The sequence below is a fragment of the Lutra lutra genome, chromosome X (assembly GCF_902655055.1).
Source record: "Lutra lutra chromosome X, mLutLut1.2, whole genome shotgun sequence".
NCBI lineage: Eukaryota > Metazoa > Chordata > Mammalia > Carnivora > Mustelidae > Lutra > Lutra lutra.
Window position 1 is genome coordinate 84,979,085 of NC_062296.1, and position 24,972 is coordinate 85,004,056.

At 40.5% G+C, this 24,972-nt stretch overlaps 1 protein-coding gene across 6 annotated transcripts in view; it reads right to left on the minus strand.

Annotated features, from left to right (window-relative positions):
* The window catches only part of CDKL5 (cyclin dependent kinase like 5), a 230,213-nt gene that overhangs the window by 37,189 nt on the left and 168,052 nt on the right, over nt 1-24,972 (minus strand). For all 6 annotated transcript variants that reach the window (XM_047715638.1, XM_047715640.1, XM_047715635.1 and 3 more), the window contains 6 exons: nt 20,072-20,152; nt 14,254-14,405; nt 8,284-9,250; nt 4,330-4,431; nt 3,724-3,829; nt 596-719 (listed from right to left, as the gene is read on the minus strand). In XM_047715638.1, the coding sequence (XP_047571594.1) occupies nt 596-719; nt 3,724-3,829; nt 4,330-4,431; nt 8,284-9,250; nt 14,254-14,405; nt 20,072-20,152 (1,532 nt within the window). The remainder of the gene's footprint in view (nt 1-595; nt 720-3,723; nt 3,830-4,329; nt 4,432-8,283; nt 9,251-14,253; nt 14,406-20,071; nt 20,153-24,972) is intronic.

Below are 24,972 nucleotides of genomic sequence, written 5' to 3' on the forward strand. Positions count from 1 at the left end.
ATTTTAGCCTCTACCATTATGTTTTTTGGTGGTAGCATAAAGGGTGTCCCTCCATTTCTCTCCTTTCACCCTGAACGTACATCAGGTGGCACAGAGGTTAATAACATAAGCTTTGGAGTCAGATTCCATGTAGGCCTAGATCCTGGCTCCCCTCTCCCTGCTAAGGGCTGCCCAGTGCCAGGCAAGTGCTCTCCCTTTCCGGGGCTACAGCTTCCACATCTGTGGAATGGGAGCTGCCCCCAACCCTAAGGCTGACCGTGAAGACTGAGTAAGCCAGCACACACCAAGTGCTCAACCAAGTGCTGTGATATGATAACAAGAGACAGTGAAGATGGCATTCCTATTAGAAGAACACAGTGAAAGATACACAACCAAAGGTGAGGCATTTAGTGACCCAGCAGATTTTTTCTTTTACATGATATTTAATATAAATGCTGAACTTGAGATAAACCATTACAGATAATGACAAATCAGTTTTCTTTATCAACAATCTCTCTTGAGAAAGCAAGCAAGCTAAAAAGTGTATCCAGAATTCTTTGAAATCTCGAATCACCAATTAGAGAAAAGGAGAGTAAGAACAAATCAAAATACTCACCATGGATCGAACGCTGGTTGTCTTTTTGAGTGGTTGGTTCCAGAACTGCTCTCTGATGGTAGCGAAGAAACTCTGGTTGATACATTATTTTCATGGAAAGAATTGTCTGGACGAGGAGATGGCACTAAATAAAGAAAAAGTCAGTCACTGATGTACTTTTTGGCCGAAGTAGTTCTTAACTGGTTATACTGCATTTTCTCTCACACAAATAAAACAAACAAGTAAATCAAAACCTTCCTCTGCCCTTTATATAACTTTTGTGTTTTCTGAGGGTGGAGGCATTCCAGGGAACATTCTCCCTCCCCCCACTGATTATCACATTAATTTGCAAGCGTCAGTTAACATCAGGCAGTATATATTCAAAGTATAAATTGACTTGTCAGTTGATAAAATGAAGAACATTTTAGAATATTTAAAAGTATGAATAGGACAGACCGCCTTCACCATTTTGGCATTCTCTGAAACAGGCTTTCTTACAACATAGACTCAACTATGCAAAATCTATTCTCGGTGAATAGATTTTCTGAAGTGACTCTTTTAACAATATGTGTGCTAGAATATATTAACTGTGCTGTAAGCCTTATACTTCGGAGGCACAGAGTCAATTTTGTATTTTTTTAAACTACATTCCAAAGAAATTAGGTTATTTGCAAAAAAAAACCAAACAAACAAACAAACAGAAAAAACAAAAACAAAAACCAAAAACATTTTTCTTTAAGTTCTCAATCTAGGAAAGAACAGAAAGATAACCACAACAACATAAGTGGGTAAATACCTTTTTTGCTCTTTGCTGTTACTATCTTCTTCTGTCACTTTCTTCTTCTTCTTTTTTTTTTTTTTTAAAGATTTTATTTATTTGACAGAGAGAGAGAGTGAGCCTAAGCAGGGGAGCAGCAGGAGGACAGAGAGGGAGAAGCAGGCTCCCTGCTGAGCAGGGAGTCCCACTCGGGGCTCGATCCCAAGACCCTGGGATCTTGACCTGAGCCGAAGGCAGATGCTTAACCGACTGTTACCCAGGTGCCCCTTTCTGTCACTTTCTAAGCTCGATCATAAATCAAAATATATTGTAAATTTCATCACAAAAGGAATATACATATACAGGCTGAGTATCAAGTTAAATGACACCATTTCATTTGCCTCTTGACCAGTAGGACTAAAACCAGGAAGTATTCTGGAAATATCTGTCATTTCAATGATAACACTAAATCTTTACCCAGTTGGATTTAGAAGAATCACTGAAATGACAGATGTCTCCAGATGTTTCACCTGGTTAAATCTCTTCCTTCTATTTCTGGACTTTCTAAAATAAAAATGTTCTACCTGCCAAACCCTGAAGTGTATTACGAGGAAGACAAATGAGGGGTTTTGCTGATACAAACTAATTTAATTCAGTTGCAATCAAAACAAAATTGTCTTTCTTAATTAATCAAAACTTTGTTAACATTTTGTGTTAAAGTATGTACTCCAGATCTCTATAGGAACAACACAGGTATGGTCCATTTTGGAAGTAAAACTTACAGTGACAGAAAAAAGACATTTGCTCATATACACTACAATATTTTACCTAACTTTAATCTGAATTAAAATTTTAGTCCCTTAAGATTCTAAAGTAACCACAGCATGAGAAAAAACCGGATGCATTAAAAGGCATATTCAATGCCCTATGTTTTTTTCAAATGGGGCTGAGAAGGAACTAGTAGCCTAAATCAATACATATTTAGTCCTAAATAATACTTCTATACATTTATTTAGCTCAGGTTCCTAGTTAAGATGACCAAGCAGCTGCCCATGTTCTCCCCTACTTCCTGTCCCTTTCCAGCTGTCTCCCCAAATCAACAGAAGAGCGAAAAGTCAAGGGATGTGGGTGAGGGTGACTGCAGAAGGTCATGACAACTCTTAGGAGGCTTTAAGAGGCTGAGGCTATGAAACACCCAGGACCTTGCCCCTACCCTGGTGGGCGTGCTGTTAGTCTCCCTACCAGGGGACAGAGTTCTGGAGGGGCTCTCCCTCTACTGCTACATAGCTCTTCAAAGGGGATGCCCTTCTCTGTCAACACCTCCTAAATCCATACAGCCTCCAAAGCCTCTGTTTTAGTTGTCGGTTAACCATCGAAGTACATTTTTAGGGTTGTGCAAGCACACTTGAAGATTTTCTTTCATTCAGTCAACAAATATTTATGCAACTCTCAGGCAGTGTGCTAGTCAAGGAAGGTAAAAGAGGAAAACATGATCAAGGGCCTTGCAACCTTGTGAGAGAAAAATGCAGACAAAGAATCAACACCATGCAGTCTGTGTCATGTTAGAGGGCTAGACAAGGAACCATGGTTAGAACAGAGAAGAAAACATGTCACTTTGGGTGGAGAGGGACGATATCATGCAGAGGACTTCAAAGTGGAACCTTAAATGGGACAGAAACAAGCCAGCCAAGCGGGGGAGGAGTGTGTCTCAGGAAGGAAGAGCAGCAGCTGGAGAGGATGGCACGGGCCAGGGCATGGAATATCTGGAAAGTCATCTTGGGGAATCTGGATTTTGTTGTGATGTCAATGGGAAACCACCAGAGGATTGTCAGCAGGTGAGAGATGGAGGACTGGGGGCAGGTAGTGGGTTGCCTTGCTCTGTTTTTGCCTTGTAGCATTTATTATCTTTTACCACTCTATATAATTTTTATATTTAGTGTATAGTCTTCTCATTGTGAGAATGTGAGCTCTGTGAAGGTGGAGACCTCTGGCTGTCTTGTTCACTGACATGTTCTAAGTTAGACCAGCACTAGGCACACAGGTGACATCAATAAATACTTTAGGACTTAACTGAATGAATGAGTGGGATGGCCAGAACACAGCTTCAAAATTATCATTCCAGAGACTGGTTTGATGGCAACCCTGGGAAATAGAGATCAGCTGGGAAGCTACTCGAAGAACCCAAGTCAGAAGTCATGAGGGCCTCAACTAAGAAAGTAGGACCCAAAGCAGGGAGAAGAGCTGGAAGGCGACAGCACAGACAAGGATGGCGCTGACCTGAAGTCAAGGCAGGAAGTGTAGTGGAAGACGTGGGCTGGAGGTACAGGGAAAGGAGAGAGGGAGGGAGAGAGAGAGAGAAAGGACACTGGTGGGCGCACGGGGCTGGGCTTACCTCGGTAGAAACTACCAACTCTCCTTGGAACAGGGTCATTGTACAGGTGTCTATTTTCTTTGGGGGCGGTGCCGTCATCAGAGTGGGGGTCATGATACGCTCCACCCTGAGACAAGAAAGAGGTTTATAAAAAGTTAACAGTAGAGCAATGACGATGTGGCCTATGAACTTAGAATAGTGTGTAACTGATCCAGAATTTACTCCAGGATCTTTTTTTTTTTTAAATAGATTTTATTTACTTGACAGAGAGACACAATGAGAGAGGGAACACAAGCACGGGGAGTGGGAGAGGGAGAAGCAGGCCCTCTACAGAACAGGGAGCCTGATTCAGGGCTTGATCTCAGGACCCTGGGATCATGACCTGAGCTAAAGGCAGACCCTTAATGACTGAGCCACTGAGGCACTCCTATTCCAGGATCTTTTAAAGAGAAAACTCAGGAAAATGGCATGAAGAAAACTAATTAACTTCTTATTAAGCCAGTTTAAGTTATTTGTGGGAGACTAGGTATGAAGAAATTTTAAAAGATAGGCTGTAATGATGTCACATGACCACTCTTTATAGACAAGTTTTATCATAAAAGTTAGCAACTTGTGGAGAATTCAGACCTCAGACTTCTGCCTTGCATGGAATGAAGTGGTGCCTTCTCTGGAAGATTCTTTACCGGAAGATCGAGCCACAGTCATCTCTGGAGGGAGCTGTTCTCCAGGCTGGAAGTCAAATTTAAAAGGATTTATAAGAGTGTCCTGTTCCTAGGGATGAAAAGCACCTAAATCACCATGGGCTTTATTTGGCATAATTAGTACCTTCACCAGCTAAAATAAAAAATGTTAGTTGGCAAAAACACAAATTGTCCCATAAAAGAGTGAATCATCTGATGAATGTGAAATAATTCAAACAAATGTCACACAGATGGAAAGTGAAATTCTCATTAAAGTTAAGGCAAGCAGGGAAAGAATTACCCTGAAAATAGTTCAATTAATTATTAACAACAAAGAAAATTATCTTCCTAATATCTAGATAGTCATGGTTCTGTGCAGCACTCTAATTAGATTCTATTAGTTAATCCAAAATTTCTCTAGCAGATTTTTCCAAAAAGAACTATGCAGATCCAAAATTATTTTCCATTAAGAACTTAAATGGCAGATTCAGATGAAATCAAATGTTCTTTGGGTAGATCATGGAAGAGAATCAGTACGCTTTATCATTTGTCTTAAAATTCCCTAACTGCTGTAGTTATATGTACTTAAAGTTTTCTTAATCTCCTCCAGTACTTGTATTTCATGTATTTTCTTAATCATGATCAGGACAGCACACATCTCACGAGACACTGCCTATCCCTCAAGGAGGTGAGACACAAGCTAAGAGCAGCCTTGGTCCACAAGGGTGTTCACTGAGGGAAAAAGTGGCATCTTCTACCCTCGAGGAAAACAAGATTAAGGAACAAAACTACCAAGCCTTACTTAGATTTACACAGAGTCGTATCTTGAGCCTTACGTGATGTATCAAAAACATTTTATTTAAACTTTAAATAGGATTTGCTCTGTCTTTGTATCCCTCACTCCCTAAATGTAGTATGAAAGAATATTCTGGACAGGAAATCATCCAGGGTAGCCTTTCTTCTTCCTAATTTGTGGTAAGATCTCATTTGAATTTTAGCATCTGTATACTTTACAAAGCCCTCTAGAAAAGTCTCTCAGAAAACAAATGATTTATACCTAACTTAAACTCTTAAGTGAAAGTGCCAGTTCGGTCCCCTTCCTCTTGAGGGTGGCCACCATATTTTGTAAGGGAGTGATTCTCATCATTTACTCATGGCTTTAGTCACTGCCATCTTTGTGCCCTTAAACTTATACTATCTTGCAGCTTGGAACTGTACCTCCTGAACTGGACTTAAAATTCTATAACAGTTGGGTCTGTGCTTAGCCCACAGTAACCATTTATAATTAGATTGTCTCCACCATGTTCATAGTGTTTTTTCTGGAACTCTGAGAGCCAGTCCATTTGTCCTTTCTCCAAGTTATAGCTTTTCATTTTTCTTACATCTCCTCTATTTACACTACACTGCATGTTAGCACGCTCTACCTGGTTTTGACCTCCATTTAATGCCTACGGGCAGCTGCTAGGCTCTAGAGATCTTTCTGGGCCCTAGGGCTTCTCTCTTCTCTAGAGGGACTCCTCCAACCACTGTTTTGACTCCAATCATGGCATCTCCGCCATGTGCCACTGCCTCGACCCGCAAGTATGCATCTCCCACTCTTCTTCCTCTTACCTGGGCACCGACCAGTCTTTCCAACCTCATCGAGGATAGCTCTGTTTAGGGGCCCAGGGTCACTTCAGCCTCAACAGGTCAGCATGATACAGTGCAAAGAACGCTGGCCTAGGGACCTAGACACTGCCTCATGATCCCAGCTCCATCTTGGACTATTTGGATAAACTGGGGCAACCCACCTAACTTCTTAGATCCTTAGCACACTCATCTACAAAATGACTTTCGGCAAAAGCGACCTCAAACCTTGCATTTTTCACGGCAGCAACGAGGAACAAGTTGCAATCCCCACAGCACCCCATGCTGTTTAATGTCTCTATTATCCTCCTCCTCTTTTCTGCCCTTCTTTCCAGTCCTTCCTCAGGTCGACTCCACTTTCTCCCCGTAGTTAAGCCCCAGAAATCCCTTCTCAGACGCCACCTCCCCAGGGAAGCTTCCACACCACCCGCCCAGACTGGGCCATGCCTCTCTATGGCACAGTGGCCTCGAGCACGGCACGGGCACACAGCCTCACGGTACCACCACGACCGATCCCTGGCACGGGTGCCCCAACATGCACTCAAGAGTACAGGGGCTACACCTTTTTCATCTTTCATCTTTCTTAGGAGAGCCCACCATGGGGCCTCACTCGGTAAATACCGAACACATCCTCATTCTTTAACCATCCAAAACTTCTCTCTACATCCTCGCTCAGAGCAAGAGCTTCAGCTGCTCCCAAAGCCATTTCTAACAGCTCCATTCCTGATCCTTCCCCGTTCTCAACCCCTATTTATAGCCAGTGCCACAGTAATTTGCTTCTTAATTATTTCACTGTTATCATGTATAATTTAATGTTCCCTGAGAGAAGAGAAGTTTGTCAAGGGCAAGAACCCTACCTCAGACTCTTTCGAGTGTTCTGAGAACACCCAGCACAGAGAGAGTGTTAAAAACCGCGGAAACAGCCCCCACCATCACAGAAGCAGCAACAATTAAAATGTGCTGGACACTCTCTGCCGGGCACGGGGCATGGTGCTTTATGTGCCATGTTGGAAGCTTATGACACGACTCAGATGAGGAATCTGACGGGAACAGGGATTATGTCACTTTCCCAAATTTACATCATTTGAAGCAAACTACAGAACTAGGACACAAACCCAGGTCAGCCTGGTTTCCCAACCTGAGCTCTTAGCTACTTTGCTACACTGACTGCTCTGCTACTGGTAACCTCCACCCCATCTTCAGCACCCAGCTTGCTAAACCTCCCATTATGTATTCCATCCATATTTTCTGGAGTTCTGACACAGAACTGTCTGATGAACCTATTTTCATATCTTCGAAAAGGGGAGTACTTCCCCTTACATCAAACTCTTCTCTCCTTCTGACACTGGCTTATCTCCACCCTCATTTCTTTGATCCAGATGAATGTTTCATATCATGAAAATATAATTTAAAAATTATATTTCTGTGTTCTGCTGTAGGAATGCTACTTCTTTTAAACAGGTTATTGTCAGCAGTTCTAGAGTTTGAAAAATCAGTAAGACGGAGGAAGCATGAGGATAAAAATATTGCCTTGAGATTTAAAAACAATCCAAAAGACTGCAAATTAACGTTTATTTTGGCCTGAAGTTAAATTTGCCGATAGTTCTAGAAAAATCAGAAATTTTTCAATTCAGTGAAAATATCGAGTAAGGTATAAGTAAAAGGGTCTGATTTGAGCAAATGTGGTCTGGAAAGACTCGAGAAAATCTCCAAAAATCACGCTAAATTTTGAGAAAATTAAAAACTATCCCATATAACTGATGAACTCTGTAATAAATCAAAATAGGATCTTCCAACAAAATATGCCAGAAAGGAATACTTAAGAAGCAGATTTCTAAAAACAAGGTTTTTTTAGTTCTCTTGAATACTCAACAGTGGGCCTTAAATAATTATTTTTTCTTTTTTTTTTTTAATTTTTATTTATTTATTCGACAGAGAGAGAGAGAGAGAGAGATCACAAGTAGGCAGAGAGGCAGGCAGAGAGAGGAGGAAGCAGGCTCACTGCTGAGCAGAGAGCCCGATGCGGGGCTCGATCCCAGGACCCTGAGATCATGACCTGAGCCGAAGGCAGAGGCTTAACCCACTGAGCCACCCAGGTGCCCCTTAAATAATTTTTTTTAACAGATAGTCCTTCAACTATTGCTTCCCTAAAAAAAAAAAAAAAAAAAAGCACAACCTCCTACAGTAGGGAAAATTGCAGACTGTCCCTATCCACACCCCCTCCACCACCTTCCCATGATGAGCCAACAGATCCAGTCAAAGGTCCGAGCTGTACCTGAGGTGATAAGAGCTGGAGGCTGTTGGCCCTGGCCGCCATTCCTTGCCCTACGCTCAAGCTTCCGTCCAAGCCTTTGGCTCTCACTTTGTCCCGGGTCACGTACATGGAATGCCTATGTGGACGCTGCTGGGAAGAGAAGGGGCTAGTGTAGCCCAGCCCGTAAGAAAAGGATTCATGAGGTGCAGAGAGAGAATGGGAATGGCTGCTGTCCATGTGCTCAGGCAGCTTCAACTCCTCCATGGTTTTAGAATGCCTGGTTGCAGTTCGGCGTGAGTCCAGAGTGCCCTCACTTCGATTATTTCTCCCCGAGGGGCTGAGCAAAGTTCTCGTGTCACTGTGCCTGGTGGGGGTTGGGCTGGTGGGAGAGTTCAAGTCCAAGCAGCTGGATGGGAAGTACCTACTGGTATTGGACTCTGCAATTTGGGCCCTGGCTTCAGAAAGGTTGCTCACAGACTTGGAGTCACTCAATGCCCCATGGCTTTTGGCCTTGGTCCTGTAGGAGGGACTCCTAGAGGACTGGGGAATAGTGTCAATGTAGCTATGCCGACTCTGCTTTTCAGTGGGCTGCAGTGTCCCAGCTTTGCTCTGAGAGCTTTCCATGAATGAATGCCGGTTCTGCTGAGATCTGCTGCTTGACTTGAGGTACTTTGTGCCCGGGCCTTCTGAAGGCTTTGGGTCAATATTGAAATCAAACTCTGTCTTTGACTTGGCTTCTTTTGGGCTGAGAAGATGTGGTATGTTATTGTTGGTAAGATCTTTGCTGGTAGAACCAGGCTGGCTGCTTGCTTGGTAGGTTTTGGTGTGCATGGGACTAAGAGTAGCTCCAGCAAGATTTCCGTTTAGGAAGCTTTCATTGGCAGGAAGACCTTCGTCAGCCCGAGGCAGACCCACACCTAGGTTCTGGATGTCCTTGCTGTTGGATCTGTGGTGAGACTGCAAAGCAGCACTTTTGCTGGCTTGGTTTCTATGTAAAAACAAAAGAAGGGTATCGGTTTCCTTCAATAGCAGACACACAAAAAGTATTGTTTAAAAAAAGACACACACATTCACATACCCCTAAGACACCTGAAAGAGTAAAAATAGTTACACATTCAAACATGTGCCAACAAATAACAAGTAACCATAAAGAATAAGCTGCTTAGATCAAGTCACTTTGCAACAAAGCAATGGTCCTGACTGAAATGATTTTGACATCCTTAAATGTTCAAGTAACTTGTTGCCAACACGGTTTCTTAACTGATAATCTGGGAAAACATGTTTTTGCTATGCTGGTGCTCACAAGAGTGTTTGTTATGGAATGCCTGAGAAGAAGAGGAGAGCTAAGCTGTTAACGAACTCCTGGTAACTCTTTGAATGCTTGATGTCAGAGGCAACATGTAGACTTGAAGGCCATGATATTCACTGCACTTCTCTTTTATTTGTAAAACTCACTGTCTGCTTCAGAGATACATACTCATTGCGCATACAGACACCAGTATCCTTTTGTCTGTATCTGTATCATCAAAGAATGAGAGTTCTTGCAATATACTCAATAAAAGAAAATGACGCTCTAAAACCAAACGTAAACTATGTTGGATGATCAATGTTTATGTTCTGGAGAAGTGGCAATACTTCTACGGTATTTCAGATGCCTCCTTGTACCCTAAACAGGAATGTGTCTCTAACTGGATCCCAGGGATCTAGAGAGTTAATTTCTCTTCAGAAGACACAATTTATTCTCTTCTTCATCATCTCACACGTCATCATTCCAAACCGACTAAGGCTTTCTTTAGGATTTAAAGCTTCATTTCCTATCTGGCTTAAAATAAAAAATATAAATCCAGAGGAAAACCTTCTCCTCTATTGGAAAGCTGAAATACCTCACAGCAAGGTCAGTTTGTTCAACTGCAACTATATGAAGGACCAAACTATACTTTGAGATAGGAGAATGTTTTTAAATGAAAAATAATCTACATAATAAAAAGATCCCTTTTTATTATGCATTCAGAAAATTCTGCTGCAAATATCGCTATTGCTGAAGATGGTTTGACATGGGGGAGTTTTGTTCCCATCACACACTAACTGGAAAGAAAGTCACATTTTTTTGCCTTTTTAACAGTAATCTGTGAAACTATGCCTTTCCATTTTTCCTGAGAATCCACTCCTCAGACAACAAAGGTAAGGGCTCTTTTCCCATCCTCCTATCCTGCAGAATATTAAAAAAAGTATCTGACACCAAGCAAGCCTGTAACAGTTGTGGAAGGCCTCATCTTCTAAATGCAGTCACTAATCTCTCCTAGTTCAGTCACAACTGCAGCCTCAAATAAGGTCCCTTAAATATGAGCTAACTAAATAAATAGCAGGTCCTAGATCTAGAAAGGAATGCAAAGAAACAAAAGTTTGGGGGCGCCTGGGTGGCTCAGTCAGTTAAGTGTCGGACTCTTGATTTTGGAGCAGGCAGTGGACCTCAATGGTGAGAACCAGCCCGACATGGGGGTTCTGCGCTCAGCAGGGAGTCTGCCTCTTTCCCTCTCCCTCTTCCCTTCCCCCCACTTGTGTGCGTTCTCTCTCTAAATAAATAAATGAATGATAAATAAAATTAAAAAAAAAAATAAAAAAGAAACAAAAGTTTCATCTTCTGATAAATGATATCAACTGACTCTAACCCCGGATCAATGAAGGGCAGTCATCATACCCTAAGGCACCAGGTTGCTTTTTTCTGTTTGTTGGTTTGTTTGCTTGTTTTTTAAAGAGAGAGAGAGAGCACGCTGGCAAGATGGCAGTGGAGAGGGGGCAGAGGGAGAAGATCTTAAGCAGACTCTGCTCTGAGCATGCGGTGGAGCTCGACAGGACGACTCTGAAATCAGGACCTGAGCCAAAATCAAGAGCCGACAGGCTTAATGGACTGAGCCACCCAGGTGCCCTAAAGGGATCAGGTTTTAAACCATCAGAGTCATTTGTCAACTTATATCTCGTTAACTAAAATATCTAAGCAACTTTTCAAAAACCCAAACAAAAATATGGGAATAGTCTAACCCATAAATAGACCTAAGTGTGCTGGTTATCTCCCATTTCCTGAACCCCCAATCTGTCCTCCATTTTGCCCTGCCCGACTCAGGGCCTCAGGAGTCCAATGCTGTATGCTGCATCACTCGGGATCTCTTGCCACCGAACTCCCAGTTGCACTTAGTGGTGCAAGGGGCTGGGGGCTGTCTTCCCTACCCCTTCCCAGCATGCACCCTAACTCAGGTCACAGCTCTGTCTGTCCAGATTACAGCTCTCACAGGGTGGCTCCTCCTGCCTGGTTCCCCTGGGCTCTCATATTCCTACTTCCTCCCCTTTCTCCTTCAGGTCTAGAGAGGGGTTAATAGCAGAGATAACACATGCAGATATTGCGTAATGCCTGAAGCTCCAAAGAAAACCAGGAAAGGATAGAGAAGAGTGAAGACAGCTGCTAAAGCTTCTGAAACCCTTGGAAGATATGGACCTCAAAGGAGAGCACAAAGCTGCATGTTAGAAAGAACAAATTCATAGCAACGTAAGGTACAGTTTCTAATGTGAAAAGGGAGGTTATAACGTTAAGGTAGAAACATTTATCAAAGAGTTCGGTTACCCATAAAAGTACAAAGAGCCTAAAATGCTATTCTGAACGCTTCTGTCTTGGTATTAATTTGAAGCCATTGAGCTTTGCACATAATTCTTTAGTAGAAAGGGCATCAAATTGTCTTCAAATTGGAGTTCTGCCAAAGCACAACAATAAGAAACTGCTCTGAAAATTCCATAGATCTCTTTGGCATACAACTATAAGGAATCTGTGTTAAACTGCCAACCACTTAAAGAGGATTTTATATATAAACCCTTCTGAAATGGCGGGCAGAACAGTTAATCTCTTTAGTTAAAATGACTTTTTAAAGTAAACATCAGAGATGCCAAGCTACATTTTTATGGAGAAGGATGGCAAAGCAGGACCGCTGAGAGGGCAGGGCAGGCTAAAACACCGCCATCCCAACAGGTCCAAGGTCAGGAGAACCTCAGGACAGGCTGAAGGAGACGCAGGCAGGGCAACGTAATGCCAAGAGTCCACTGCCTCTTCTACAGAGACATGAAGTTGGACAAGAGAAGACATGGTATGTGAATGTGTCTCAGGGACAAGGCGGCAGAGTATGTAAGTGGCAGCTGTGATGCCGGGAAGCCCGAGTTAGCCGTGGTCTGTGTAGAGTTAGTGTCCCCAGTAAGAAGGGATTCCAGAGAGGAAATATGAGCCACAGACGAGTGTAGAGAAAAAGACATTTCCATGTACATGTGAACTCAGCTGAGATTGTTCCTAAAGAAACCACTTAAGATTTTTCCTTTTAAAATTCAACATGGTGTTAAGACCTAAACACAGATTCTTTCATAGATTTTATTTACATATCATTTCTATTCTTGTCTACTTCAAAAGAAGATTTGGGTGGACTCCTTAAAGACCCATATAAATTACAGCCTATCACCACACAAATCCTCCTTGACAGATTCCCAAAGAGGGTTCCCAGGGAGAGCCTCAGACACCCACTGGGGATATCTCAAGCCAAGTCATTAGAGGATAGATACAAAGGTCCCCTTTCATGATATGGGTTGTACCACTAATCACTACAGCATGAAGCAAAAAATTATCATCAGTCTACTGAACTTTATATCCTTGGGATCCTTTTCCTTTGCAAATGTGAACTAGAGGAGTCAAGTGATAATTAAGGCAGAACGGAGACAAAAGTACCTGAACTGGGGAGTGATCCCAGATAAGACAGAGGCATAATGTGAACTTCCTAAATGGAAAGGAGTAACTACATAATGACTATTATGCCTTAGTGTACTAAAATCTCATGGAAACAGACAACAAAGGGAACAGCAAACTTGGTTAAGCAGAATTTGAATCTGCTCACAGGCCTCCTGGGCGGTGGGGGGGGGGGGGGGGAGGAAAAACAAACAAACAAATCCCCAAACAAATAAAACAATCCAGCTAAGAATGGTCTATAACATATGTAAACCAATCATTCAGAAGACAGTAAAGAGCAGTAAAACACAATCACACCATCGCAGTTAGGCAGAGAAAACAGGATAAATGGTTATTGTCAATTTATGGATATGCTCACATATCTTGAAAAAGTACTAGGTCTCGGGTTTTCAAAATTCCAATAGATTAATAACAATTATGTTATGTGGAGAGAAAATTGCAGTGAAAGGAGAAAAAGTTTATATTCAGAAAACTTCACATTAAGAATGACCATTTTCTATTTATCTTTTAAGAGCAGATGAACGAAACAATTTACTAATCCCAGAGGCTGAGCAATACCAGATGACAAGACCAGCTTCTTGGTAGAGAAGGGAAGACAGTCCCCTACCCCAGAAGTAGAGGGTTTTTTTTTAAGATTATGCTAAAAATTTTTATTTTAAGAAACACCAATTTTAATCACTATCTACCAAACTGACTTTACTATTTCCATATTGTTATTCTTACGAAAAACTAACTTCTCAACTCAATGATTAAAAAAACAAAAACATACGAGCTTTCTAATAGAGCCAAACCTACTTGGTTCAGTTGCAAAGATTGTCCTAGGTGGCTTCTTCCCCACTTGTGTTCAGCATCCTCTTCTCCCTCCAGAAATCCCCTTGCCCTCACCCACCCTTTTGCCTCCAAGCATCACACCTGGGCCCCATTTACGCAGGATCTTCTCATTCATGAGACTAGAAACCCCCTTAGTTGCTAACCTATGCTACCTTTCCCAGGAAATGCATAGGTTTCCATAATATATTATTAAAGATAAGAAAGTCTTTAAGACCCACACAACTCTTTAATTATGGTTCTGAATCATGTAATAAGCATAAGGAAGATATTTTTGAATAAAGAGGGCTTTCCTTCTTTTCTTTAATTGCATCATTTAAGCAGCCACCTCCTCCACCTACTTGTAAGACCAACACTGCATCTGTATTTCCTTAAAAGGGAATATTTACCTATTAGACAAAGTGCTGCTTTCCACGTGGTAAGGTTTTCTTTTTGCTGACCTTGAAGGGGAGCGATCCAAAAGTCTCTGGGTTTGAAATGTAGGGTGATTCAAACATTGTTCTGTCAAGTATCTGTCAGCTGGGTCCAACTTCAGTAAATTCTTAGGAAACAAAGTTAGGATCGGAAAGAACATTACAAAGTCAAATTTAAATTGTAATAAAAACCTTATTTCTTTTCCTTATAAAGGAAATGCATGGTCTTTGCAAACTATCTAGCAAATGCAGTTTAGTCCAAAAAAACTTTTTAAAGAGGGTTATTTAAATTACCACATTATTGGGATGCCTGGGTGACTTGGTTAAATGTCTAAATTTGGCTTAGGTCTTAGGATCCTCGGATGGAGCCCTGTGTCAGGTTCCATGATCAGCGGGGGGGTCTGCTTCTCTTTCTCCCTCTGTCCCTCCCCCACTCGTGCTAGCTCACTCATTCTCTTTCTCTCAAATAGATAAAATCTTTTTATTTTTTTTTTTTAAGATTTTATTTAGTTATTTGACAGACAGAGATCACAAGTACGCAGAGAGGCAGGCAGAGAGAGAGAGAGGAAGGGAAGCAGGCCTCTCTGCTGAGCAGAGAGCCCGATGTGGGGCTCGATCCCAGGACCCTGAGACCATGACCTGAGCCGAAGGCAGAGGCTTAACCCACTGAGCCACCCAGGCGCCCCTCAAATAGATAAAATCTTTAAAAAAATTTTTTTTAATAAAAAAATAAATAAATTACCACATTATCTGACTGCTGTTGCCCTCTGGGGATAAGGTCTCCCAGCCCTTTTCTGAATATCATATGTATATATACATATTTTGTTTTATAAAATCTGACTTTATGTTATATGTGGAAGTTGTGGATCCTGCATTTTTCACATACCAGTCAAAAACATTTTTTACAACATAACAGACATTTGAAATGTATCTTGGAAGAAGTATATATTCACCTGAAACAATATACACTCATCTTTCTCCTGCCCCCTCTCGGAAGGCAGCCCATATTGTTGCGCATCCTTCCATAGATATTCTGTACCTATCTCTGTCTGTTGCTTTTATTTTATTTTATTTTTTAATTTTTATTTTTATTTATTTTTATTTTTTATTTATTTTTTATTTTTAAAGATTTTATTTATTTGACAGAGAAAGATCACAAGTAGGCAGAGAGGCAGGCAGAGAGAGAGACAGAGAAGCAGGCTCCCTGCTGAGCAGAGAGCCTGATGTGGGAATCGATCCCAGGACCCCAAGATCATGACCTGAGCTGAAAGCAGCAGCTTAACCCACTGAGCCGCCCAGGAGCCCCTGTTGCTTTTATTTTACCCAAATAGTAGCAGACACACTATGGTCTGCACTTAACTTTCTTTCCAATGGACATTAGATCTTAAGAGATCATTGCATATCGGTGAAGAGCTTTTACTCTATGGATATGCCTTAGGTTGTTTTTAGCAATTCTCTAATGACAAACATTTTGGTTGTTTCCTTTATGTTATTATTATGAAAATGATGCAACAAATAACTTCACAACATGTTCTTAAATGACCTAGGAAGTGTGTGGGATTGTCTACTGTTAGACATTTAGATGGCTGCTACTTTTCACTATTATAATTAATGCTATGATAAATACCAGAAATCCTTGCATGCATACATGATCCCTTTCATAGGATAAACAAACAGAGATAGATTGTTAATTATGCAAACTTTTGAGGATTATTTTCTATGTGTTGAAAAATCATGCCCTAGGAAGTTTGTCTGAAATGATACTCCTTCTCAGCAACTGAGAATCTACCAATTTCTTGATATCTTCATCAACAACAGGCATTATCATTTTTTTAAACTACTTGTAAACTACAGGCATTTAATAAATGGTATCTCATAGCTGTTTTTTTTTTTTTTTTAAAGATTTTATTTATTTGTCAGAGAGAGAGAGAGAGAGAGAGCGAGCACAGGCGGACAGAATGGCAGGCAGAGGCAGAGGGAGAAGCAGGCTCCCCGCCAAGCAAGGAGCCCGATGTGGGACTCGATCCCAGGACGCTGGGATCATGACCTGAGCCGAAGGCAGCTGCTTAACCAACTGAGCCACCCAGGCGTCCCTCTCATAGCTGTTTTAATTCACATCTGTAATTGCTAATGAGGTTGAGTATTTTTATGCTTATTGGTTTCTTGCAGTCCTTCTTTTCTTATTTTCCTATTCGTGTATCTGTCCTAATTTTTTTTTTAAAGATTTACTTTAGGGTGGGGGCAGAGGAAAAGGGAGAGAGAGAATCATCAAGCAGACTACTACTTGCTGAGCAAGGAGCCAGACTGGGGCTGGATCCCAGGACTCTGAGATCATGCCCTGAGCCAAAATCAAGACTTGGATGCCCAACCGACTGAACCACCCAGGTGCCTCTGTGCTAATTTATTTTTAAGTATTCTTTATATATTATGGTAACTAACCCTTTCATGTTGCACATAGAAGATGTTTTAACAACTAAAATGTTTAATATTTTCTTCTAATACTATTTATCTTATTAGTAATTGGATAAGATTTTTAAAAGTGAATCATTAACGTAATTTTTATTGAAAAATTAAGCAAATATATAAAACATAAACCTACATAACCTAACACAACTCAGTAGAGCACACTGGAATCTGCTGAGATGATATTCTCACAGCAAAATTCACTGATGGCATTTTCTCTCAGAGAAAGGAAGAATGTTGAAATTCCAGCATTCCCAAATCTATCTCTAGGTCACTTTCATTGGTTATACCCACAGTTAATCTCTTTGTGATCCACTTGGACAGTGAGAACAAAGCTAGATTTGCTCCCAGTAAGCCAGAATTCAATTTCAGACAACCTCTTTTAACCCAGCACCACAGAAAATTTGAAGTCTTATTCTACCATACGCTGAAACATTCACTTTGGGTCAAAAGATTCTGGTAACCCAAGCCACTGTTTATATGCAAGTGGATTTACATTCATGTTGACTCAGTTCTTGCCTCCTCCTCTTTAGAAAATAAAAAACTGTGGAGGTATATAAAAATGATTTTGGTTTCAGTGGCCAAATAGTTAACATCAAAATGGTTTCAAATGTATGATACTAGTTAAAAACAGCAAAGCTGGCTCCTGAGTAGTATTTTAAATTGGAAGTACATAGGACGTTTTACAAGCCAAATATCTACTAGCATCGAAGTGCTATTTTAAGATTATCAACTGTAGAAATTACTGCATATACACACAAAGAACTATTTTTATATACATAAATATAGCTGTTAACTTTCAAATTACTTAAAAGGAGGAGGTCATTATGAGGAAAGTATAAAACTCACCAAGTAAACAGCTTCAAAATTCAGCATTTCGGGGGGAAAAAAACACTTTTTAAAAACTAAAATAGAGGGCGCCTGGGTGGCTCAGTGGGTTAAGCCGCTGCCTTCAGCTCAGGTCATGATCTCAGGGTCCTGGGATTGAGCCCCACACCGGGCTCTCTGCTCAGCAGGGAGCCTGCTTCCCTCTCTCTCTCTGCCTGCCTCTCTGTCTACTTGTGATCTCTGTCTGTCAAATAAATAAATAAAATCTTAAAAAAAAAAAAAAAAAAACTAAAATAGAGTCCATATAAATTACCGTGGGTTGGATCAATTCTGGTAACCTGCATCCCCTCTAAAATGGCTAATATGTATAAACAGATGCAGGATGAGATGGCTATTTTAGGTACTTATATATGGACAAAATTAACAAATCTGCTTTAGGGAATGGCATAGAGAATATATTTCTTCATGAGAGGATAAATAATGTTCTTTACTTTTCAAATTCATTTTGAAAATGGCTAAAAGACAAAAGGAATAATTCTATTTATGTAACATTCAATAACAAGGCAATATTAATCTTTGGTGATAGAACTCAGAATTATGGTTTCCAGGAGTGGGGAGGCATATGGGGTGGAGAGCCAGGGAGGGGCTCTTGAAGAGGCTTCTTGGGTGTTAATAATTTTCTCTATCTCAGTCTTGATGTGGTTACATTGATATGTTTACATTCTAAAAACTAACTGAAATGTATATATAATTTGCATATCTTACGAATATACATTTCAATAAAAATGTTTACTTAATGTTAAAGAAGTTTGAAGCTAAATATTCTAAATAGGAATTAGTTTAGTTTCCAAATTGGTATCAATACTGAAAGATTCTCATTATCTTTGTACTTTTATCTGTTCTAGATTTTACCAGGTACCACACTGACCCTTGGTAATTAGAATTGGTAATGATTTAACTAAAAAAAGTTCAGTTATTTTTTTAAAAAGACAAAAGGCAAAAACCATGAAATTGTATTCAGTTTTTTTCACTTTATTTATATTTTTAAGTTACCAAATCATTAAGCCCTGATAAATATTGATTGTGTGACAGAACATATTGACAGAATCCAACTGAATCAAGAGATAATTTATGCCTAATTAATAAGAAAGACCCTTGAGGGTTATCTTTTTAATAGCATCTCTCAATCTATGTTCAGAACACCAGTACTATAGTTATTTTTTTAATTTTATTTTAATTTTTCAGTGTTCCAAGATTCATTGTTCCAAGATTCATTGTTTATGCACCACACCCAGTGCTCCATGTAATACGTGCCCTCCTTAGTACCAACCACCAGGCTCACCTAACACCCCACCCCACTCCCTTCCAAAACCCTGTTTTTCAGAGTCTACAGACTTTTTTTAAAATAGTACTCAGTAATTAATTAAATTTGGGATATGCTGAGCAAGACATAAATGCTTCTTTACCTGGGATTTCCGAAAGCCTTCCTAAATTAATGAATATTGTGATTCTCTACAAAAGGTTGTGTGGCATGTGGCCTTTCTAAAAGCCATGCCCAATCCCTCACCATTGCCCTGACACCAATTTGCAGTGTTCCTCAGGACACAGAGGAACATAGTTTAAAGCACAATGAAGTTCTGAAAGTGCTCTCAGCAATTTCCAACTGTGCGAAGTGTACCTTTAAGACTGTGTAAAATGTAACCAGCCCTGATTTTGAACAATAAACTAAATGGACATACAATAAAACTGATCCATTAACAAGTGTTTTTTGGAAGGTCTACTCTCAGACAACCAGCACCAGCTTATGCACTGGCTGGCTGCAATGAAAGCCAGAGAAACAGGAAAAACTGGTTCTCCCTCAAGCGGCTGTCCATCTAATGGGGAGGAAGAGCTTGAATAGAAAACTGTGAGAATGTTTCTGGTAGTGCAGAGCAGGAGAACTTTCTGGATATGGACAGGAGCATGAGGAGGCATGCTCAGGTGTGGTAGAAGCAGTGATTCTGCTGTGGCAAAAAAAAAAGAGAGACCCAGAAAAAGCCCCACCCTCAGGGAGAGAAGAGGCCAAATTAGAAAAAGGGCAGAACTAGGTTCACTTACAAAATAATCTTAAGAGAGGCCTTAACTGTCACGTTAAAAAAAAAGTTAGAACCTTTCTTCTTTCAACATTCATTTTAAGATCTGTTTTGAAATGTTACACCTAAGCAGCTCTTTATCGCTGAAGTTTTAAGTTATTTATTACTTATATTTAAATCATTATTATTCTACCCACTTTAGGAACATAACTGAGGTATCTCATGGTCCTGTCTACATGGATTGTTACAAAACTAGGTACTGTGGCTATTTTGATTAAACCGCATGCTTTTAACATAACACAGTCCCCCATTATTCACTATAACACATCTATTAACAAAATACAAAGCAGGCTTTGGTCACATGTAAACAGAAAAAAAAAAAATCCACAAACCAAAAGACATTTTATACAGACAACATCAACTTGTCCCACCTTCATTAAGTCAAGTAAGACGCTATTTAGAATTCCAAGGTATCTTCTCTCCAATGTCTGAGGGTGGTTAACAGCTGGAAACTGTAAGAACAGACAGGAGTGTCAGCACGTGGGAAAGGGGAGTTCTATGAGTGCTATGAGTTCTGGAAAAGGTAGCAAAGGAACAGAAGTTATTGCCATAGTGCCAGAGTCAAATTCATTTCATGTGTCTATTAGTTTTATGTCTATGTATTTGAGGTACAGATTAATAGGACTAGGTATCAAATAACAGGAAAATGTATAGATAAGAGAGGATATTAAATCTAGCCAATGAAGCATGTAAAACAAACCTAACTGTAAAGATTTGAGACTGTACAGTTTATAGGGTACTGTCTGTTTATATAGACACTTCAGTTATAATATAGTTTATACAGAATTTGTCTGCTTACATAGATAATTCTTAAGGCTTTTTCACAATGTCATTTACTCTTGAAAATTAGAAAATGGAAAAAAAAAAAAAGAGAGAGAGAGAGAGAGTGAGAGAAGGGGCGCCTGGGTGGCTCAGCCAGTTAAACAGCTGCCTTCAGCTCAGGTCATGATCCCAGAGTCCTGGGATCCAGCTCTGTGTCAGGCTCCCTGCTCCTCGGAGAGCCTGCATTTCCCTCTCCCTCTCCCTCTGCCCCCGCCACCACCGCCCCCACCCCGGCCCCCCGCTCATGCTCTCTCTCTCTCTAGCTCAAATAAGTAAATAAAAATCTTAAAAAGACAGAGAGAGAGAGAGAGAGAGAGAGAAAATGAAGGCAGAGAGACCAGTACTTGAAAGGCCACAGAAATAGCAATAGTGAATTCAGACACGTTTGAACATTGCTTTTAAAATACTTTTTTAATGACCTGTTTTCAATTCCTTCCTTTATATAAGCTGGAACAGAAGGCAAACAGTCTTCTAAATTAATAAATGCCTTTTTAAATAAAATGAAGAGAAGAGGTCAAATTTATTAAGGTGCTCTGTCCTCTCGGCCACCCCACATTTTGCAACATCCACGTGGATGAAAAAGTATTAGAGCCCAATGCCAGGCACTCCCTTGCAATGGGAAGGCTCCTTTGCCTTTAATACATATTTCCTTTATACCGACATAAGAGCATTTCAAAGTACCAGAATCCTTGAACGTGTTCAGTACGTGGATGGGAGGACTAGTTATGGAGGGAAATTCAAACAAATCACTGAAGTTGTGATTATGACATTATCTGCACACTGTGCTAGGGACAGCAGGAATTACAGCATATGGGTCAGACCTAAACCATGCAATTAAGCAACCCACAGTCTGGCTGAGACAGCAATCAGCACTGAAGTGTGCAGCCAAAAATTCTACTTGAAGCTCGTAGGAAGGAGAGACCAAGGTGGAGAAAAAGAGACTTGCAGCTGGAGAAAAAGAGAATCCGCAGATAATATTTGAACTAGGTTTTGAAAGGTAAGAAAAATGTGAGGACAGAGAAAAGTAGGACAGCACCCCAGACAGAGGAAGTAGAAGGAATAACACGAACTTAACACAGACACACGGGCAATAATTTTAACTAATTAGAGAAGGAAGTGATGCTATACAAGGCATTTTAGCAATTCTTCTTATTTTAGAGATGAAGAAGGTGATAATCAGAAAGTTCAAATAACTTATTCAAAGCAAGTTACATAATTAAAAAGCAGAACTAATATTTGCATCCAGGTCTATAATCCAAACCCACACTCTTTCTGAACCTAGGCACCGCTCTCAACGGAAGTTCTTTTGGATGTTGTTGGAGTATTAAATACCAGCCCAAAGAGAGACACCTGTCATGCTGTGATAAACAACTCTGTCTGCTACATTTTAATTAATATTTTGCTTATGAAGTCTATCTTATGCTACCAGATGTCCCTTTCTTTCTTCAGAAGTGATATTTCACTGATAAGAAAATTAATGCAGAGACTGAAGAGGTATTAAAAAAATTATGATAAAAAATGACCAAACTAAGTTAAAAAATTAATTTATATGCTTTTGAATGAAATCTACCATTCTCATGTGATAATTCAACATATAACCAAAACTCAAGCATAGAAATTTAAATTATATCCTAATGAGTAGCTTTTCTTTCTTAATCACTTGAACAATACAACACAACGAGAGTATGTCTTCAGCAAGCTCTTACTATGTGTCAGGCACTGGTCTGGGCATATTACAGAGAACAATTAACCTTCACAACAACCCCAAAGGGTAGTACTTCTGTTATCAGCATTTTCTACACGAAGAAACCAAGGCACAAGAAACCTGCCAAAGTCATTCATGTAAGAAATATGGAGCCAGGCTATGAAACCCCGCAGTCTAACTCCAGAGTCTATGCCTTAGACTATGGGACAGCAATTGTTAACTTTTTCAAAATAAAGCATACCAAAAGAGCAATATCTTGTTGACTTTCCAATCTCTACATAACTGAATCAAAATGCCAGTAACACTGGACTAGTCACCGGTGAGTCTGTAACTCACGGAAGTTCCAGTTCCCACACTCTACATGCTTAGCTCTCTTTCGCAGATATTCCCCAACAAAATGATAAAGACATTCCCCTCAAATGATGTTAAACCTCCAAAAAGATTAATCTAATTTAGTTAAAAGACCACAAACACGTTCAGACTAAATTGTAAAAATATTAAAGTTTATAAAAATCAAAGTAACACGGAAGCAGCAATTTCTCTGAAGGTTATTTATAAGCGGTGCTGTCATGTGCTACCCAGCGTTTTACAGACACTACTATTTAGTGAGGAGGTCTGTGAACAAAACGGACTACACACAAATGAGGGAAAGAGATCCTTCTTTTGGCCTATCTAACCCAAAGCTACTCATTCTTCATATCCACAACAAATTTCAAATCTTCTATAAATCTTCCTCTAATGAGTCCAGCCAACTATGATTTCTAACTTTCCAGAATGTTTAACACTCTCACGGTCTCCGCCATACTGAGATATGTATTAGAAAACAGTGCAACGCAGTAAAGAATGAGGCGTTTTATTATAAGTCATATTGCTTTCCGATTATTTCATGCACAAATGTCTTAATTCTTTGGCTAGTTTATAAGTTATTAAGGTCTGGTACCATAACACATCTGTTTACACTCTCTTCAGGTAATCCAGCATGGAGCCTCTTTAACCAGGCAAAGAACAGGCAGCCAGCAGGCCAAGCTTGATGTTCCAGAAGTTACTATTAAAATCCTGAGGTCAAATATTCAATCATTCAGAGGCGCCTGGGTGGTTCAGTGGGGTAAGCCTCTGCCTTCGGTTCAGTTCATGATCTCAGGGTCCTGGGATCGAGCCCCACCTTGGGCTCTCTGCTCAGCAAGGAGTCTGCTTCCCACTCCTCTCTCTCTGCCTGCCTCTCTGACTACTTGGGATCTCTGTCTGTCAAATAAATAAATAAAATCTTTAAAAAAAAAATTCAATCACTCATTATTATTCAACCTGCTAGGCACCACTCTAGATGTGCTATGAATCTACTGGTGGACATGGTAGTTCATTTCCTCAAGGAATTCATCAGTTCAGTGAGATACGTATTTTTTTGAACACAGCTATTTAAAAGAGATGGCAACGAGCACTACTGGAACACGGAAGGGGAAGTCACCCACTCCCTGGAGGAGTCCAGAAAGGCTTCCTGGAGGGAGAACACTTTACCTCAGTATGGGAGAAGGAGGAGGAAGAGCTTTCCACAAAGTAGAGCAAGTACTAGGAGCACCATAGAAATGAAAACACAGCACTTGTAGGAGCAATATGTCAAGGAAATGTGAGAAGTTCAATATGTTGACAAGCAGGGGGCAATGGTGGGAATGAGTGGCAGATAAAGTTGGAGGCCTAAGAGCAAGGGGTTCTTAATGTTACCGCCTAAGGAGTTTAAATGTAAGCAATCCCATGGAGGTTTCCAAACACAAAGGAGATACAACTGAATGTGCAATCTGAAGGACAATTATCGCAAAGGCAATGTGAAAACACTAAAGTGAAGACAGAAAGTTGGAGAGATGCGTTTAGGAGTGATCGTCAATAGTTCAGGTAAAACGGTGCTAAGGGTGAAGGAAGCATTAGAGACAGAGAGAAGGGAGGTGCAGTTGAGCTTGAGTGCTGATGACACAAATTGGCTCAATCCATCATTCAAGTACTCACTGTGTCCCTAACTAGATGTGCTGGACTCTGCTACAGATGCTGGAAATAACAGTGGAAAAACAAGATTTCTGCCATCGGGGAGTTTATACTCTAGTAGTTGAGAACTCAACCATTAATAATTAACAAGTAAACAAATAAACAACACAACTACATACCAGGGGAAGTGCTGGATGGAAAAAAGGGGGGAAGGGCTATGGGAGACACTAGGAGGAGGGTGGGGGCAGTATGTTGGTGGCATCAGAGAAGGGGACATTCCTGGAGCTGAGATTTACAAAGTGAGAAGGGACCACACAACAGAAGCACCTCCCTGGGAGAAGGAGCCACAAATCCCAAATCCATGAAGCTGGAAAAGTCCTAGAATGTTTTTAGAAGTCAAAGAAAAGCAAAGACAAGCGTGGTGGGAGTTTGGAGAGAGAGGAGCGGGCACCATGATGGGCGCTCATGTGTGAGGAGGGGATGCGCCTCAAAGTGGAATGAACAGAGGTCCAGAAAGTCAAAAGAAAAAATGAAATGCTCAGCAAAACTCAAGAAAACATGGTTTGAGAATCATGCATTTAAGAGAAAGAAAGAAAATGGCAGTGAGCATATTTTAGCATTCTCATAATGGTCACCAATTGGCATGTTAGCCCAGAGTAGTTGAAAACTAAAAAAGTAGCTTTTGGGGTAGATGGAAGAGAGAAGCAGCCTCTGTCTGGCTACTGTAATAAGTTGCTTATCTCTCATCTGGGGAAAGTTTCTACCTTAAGACCC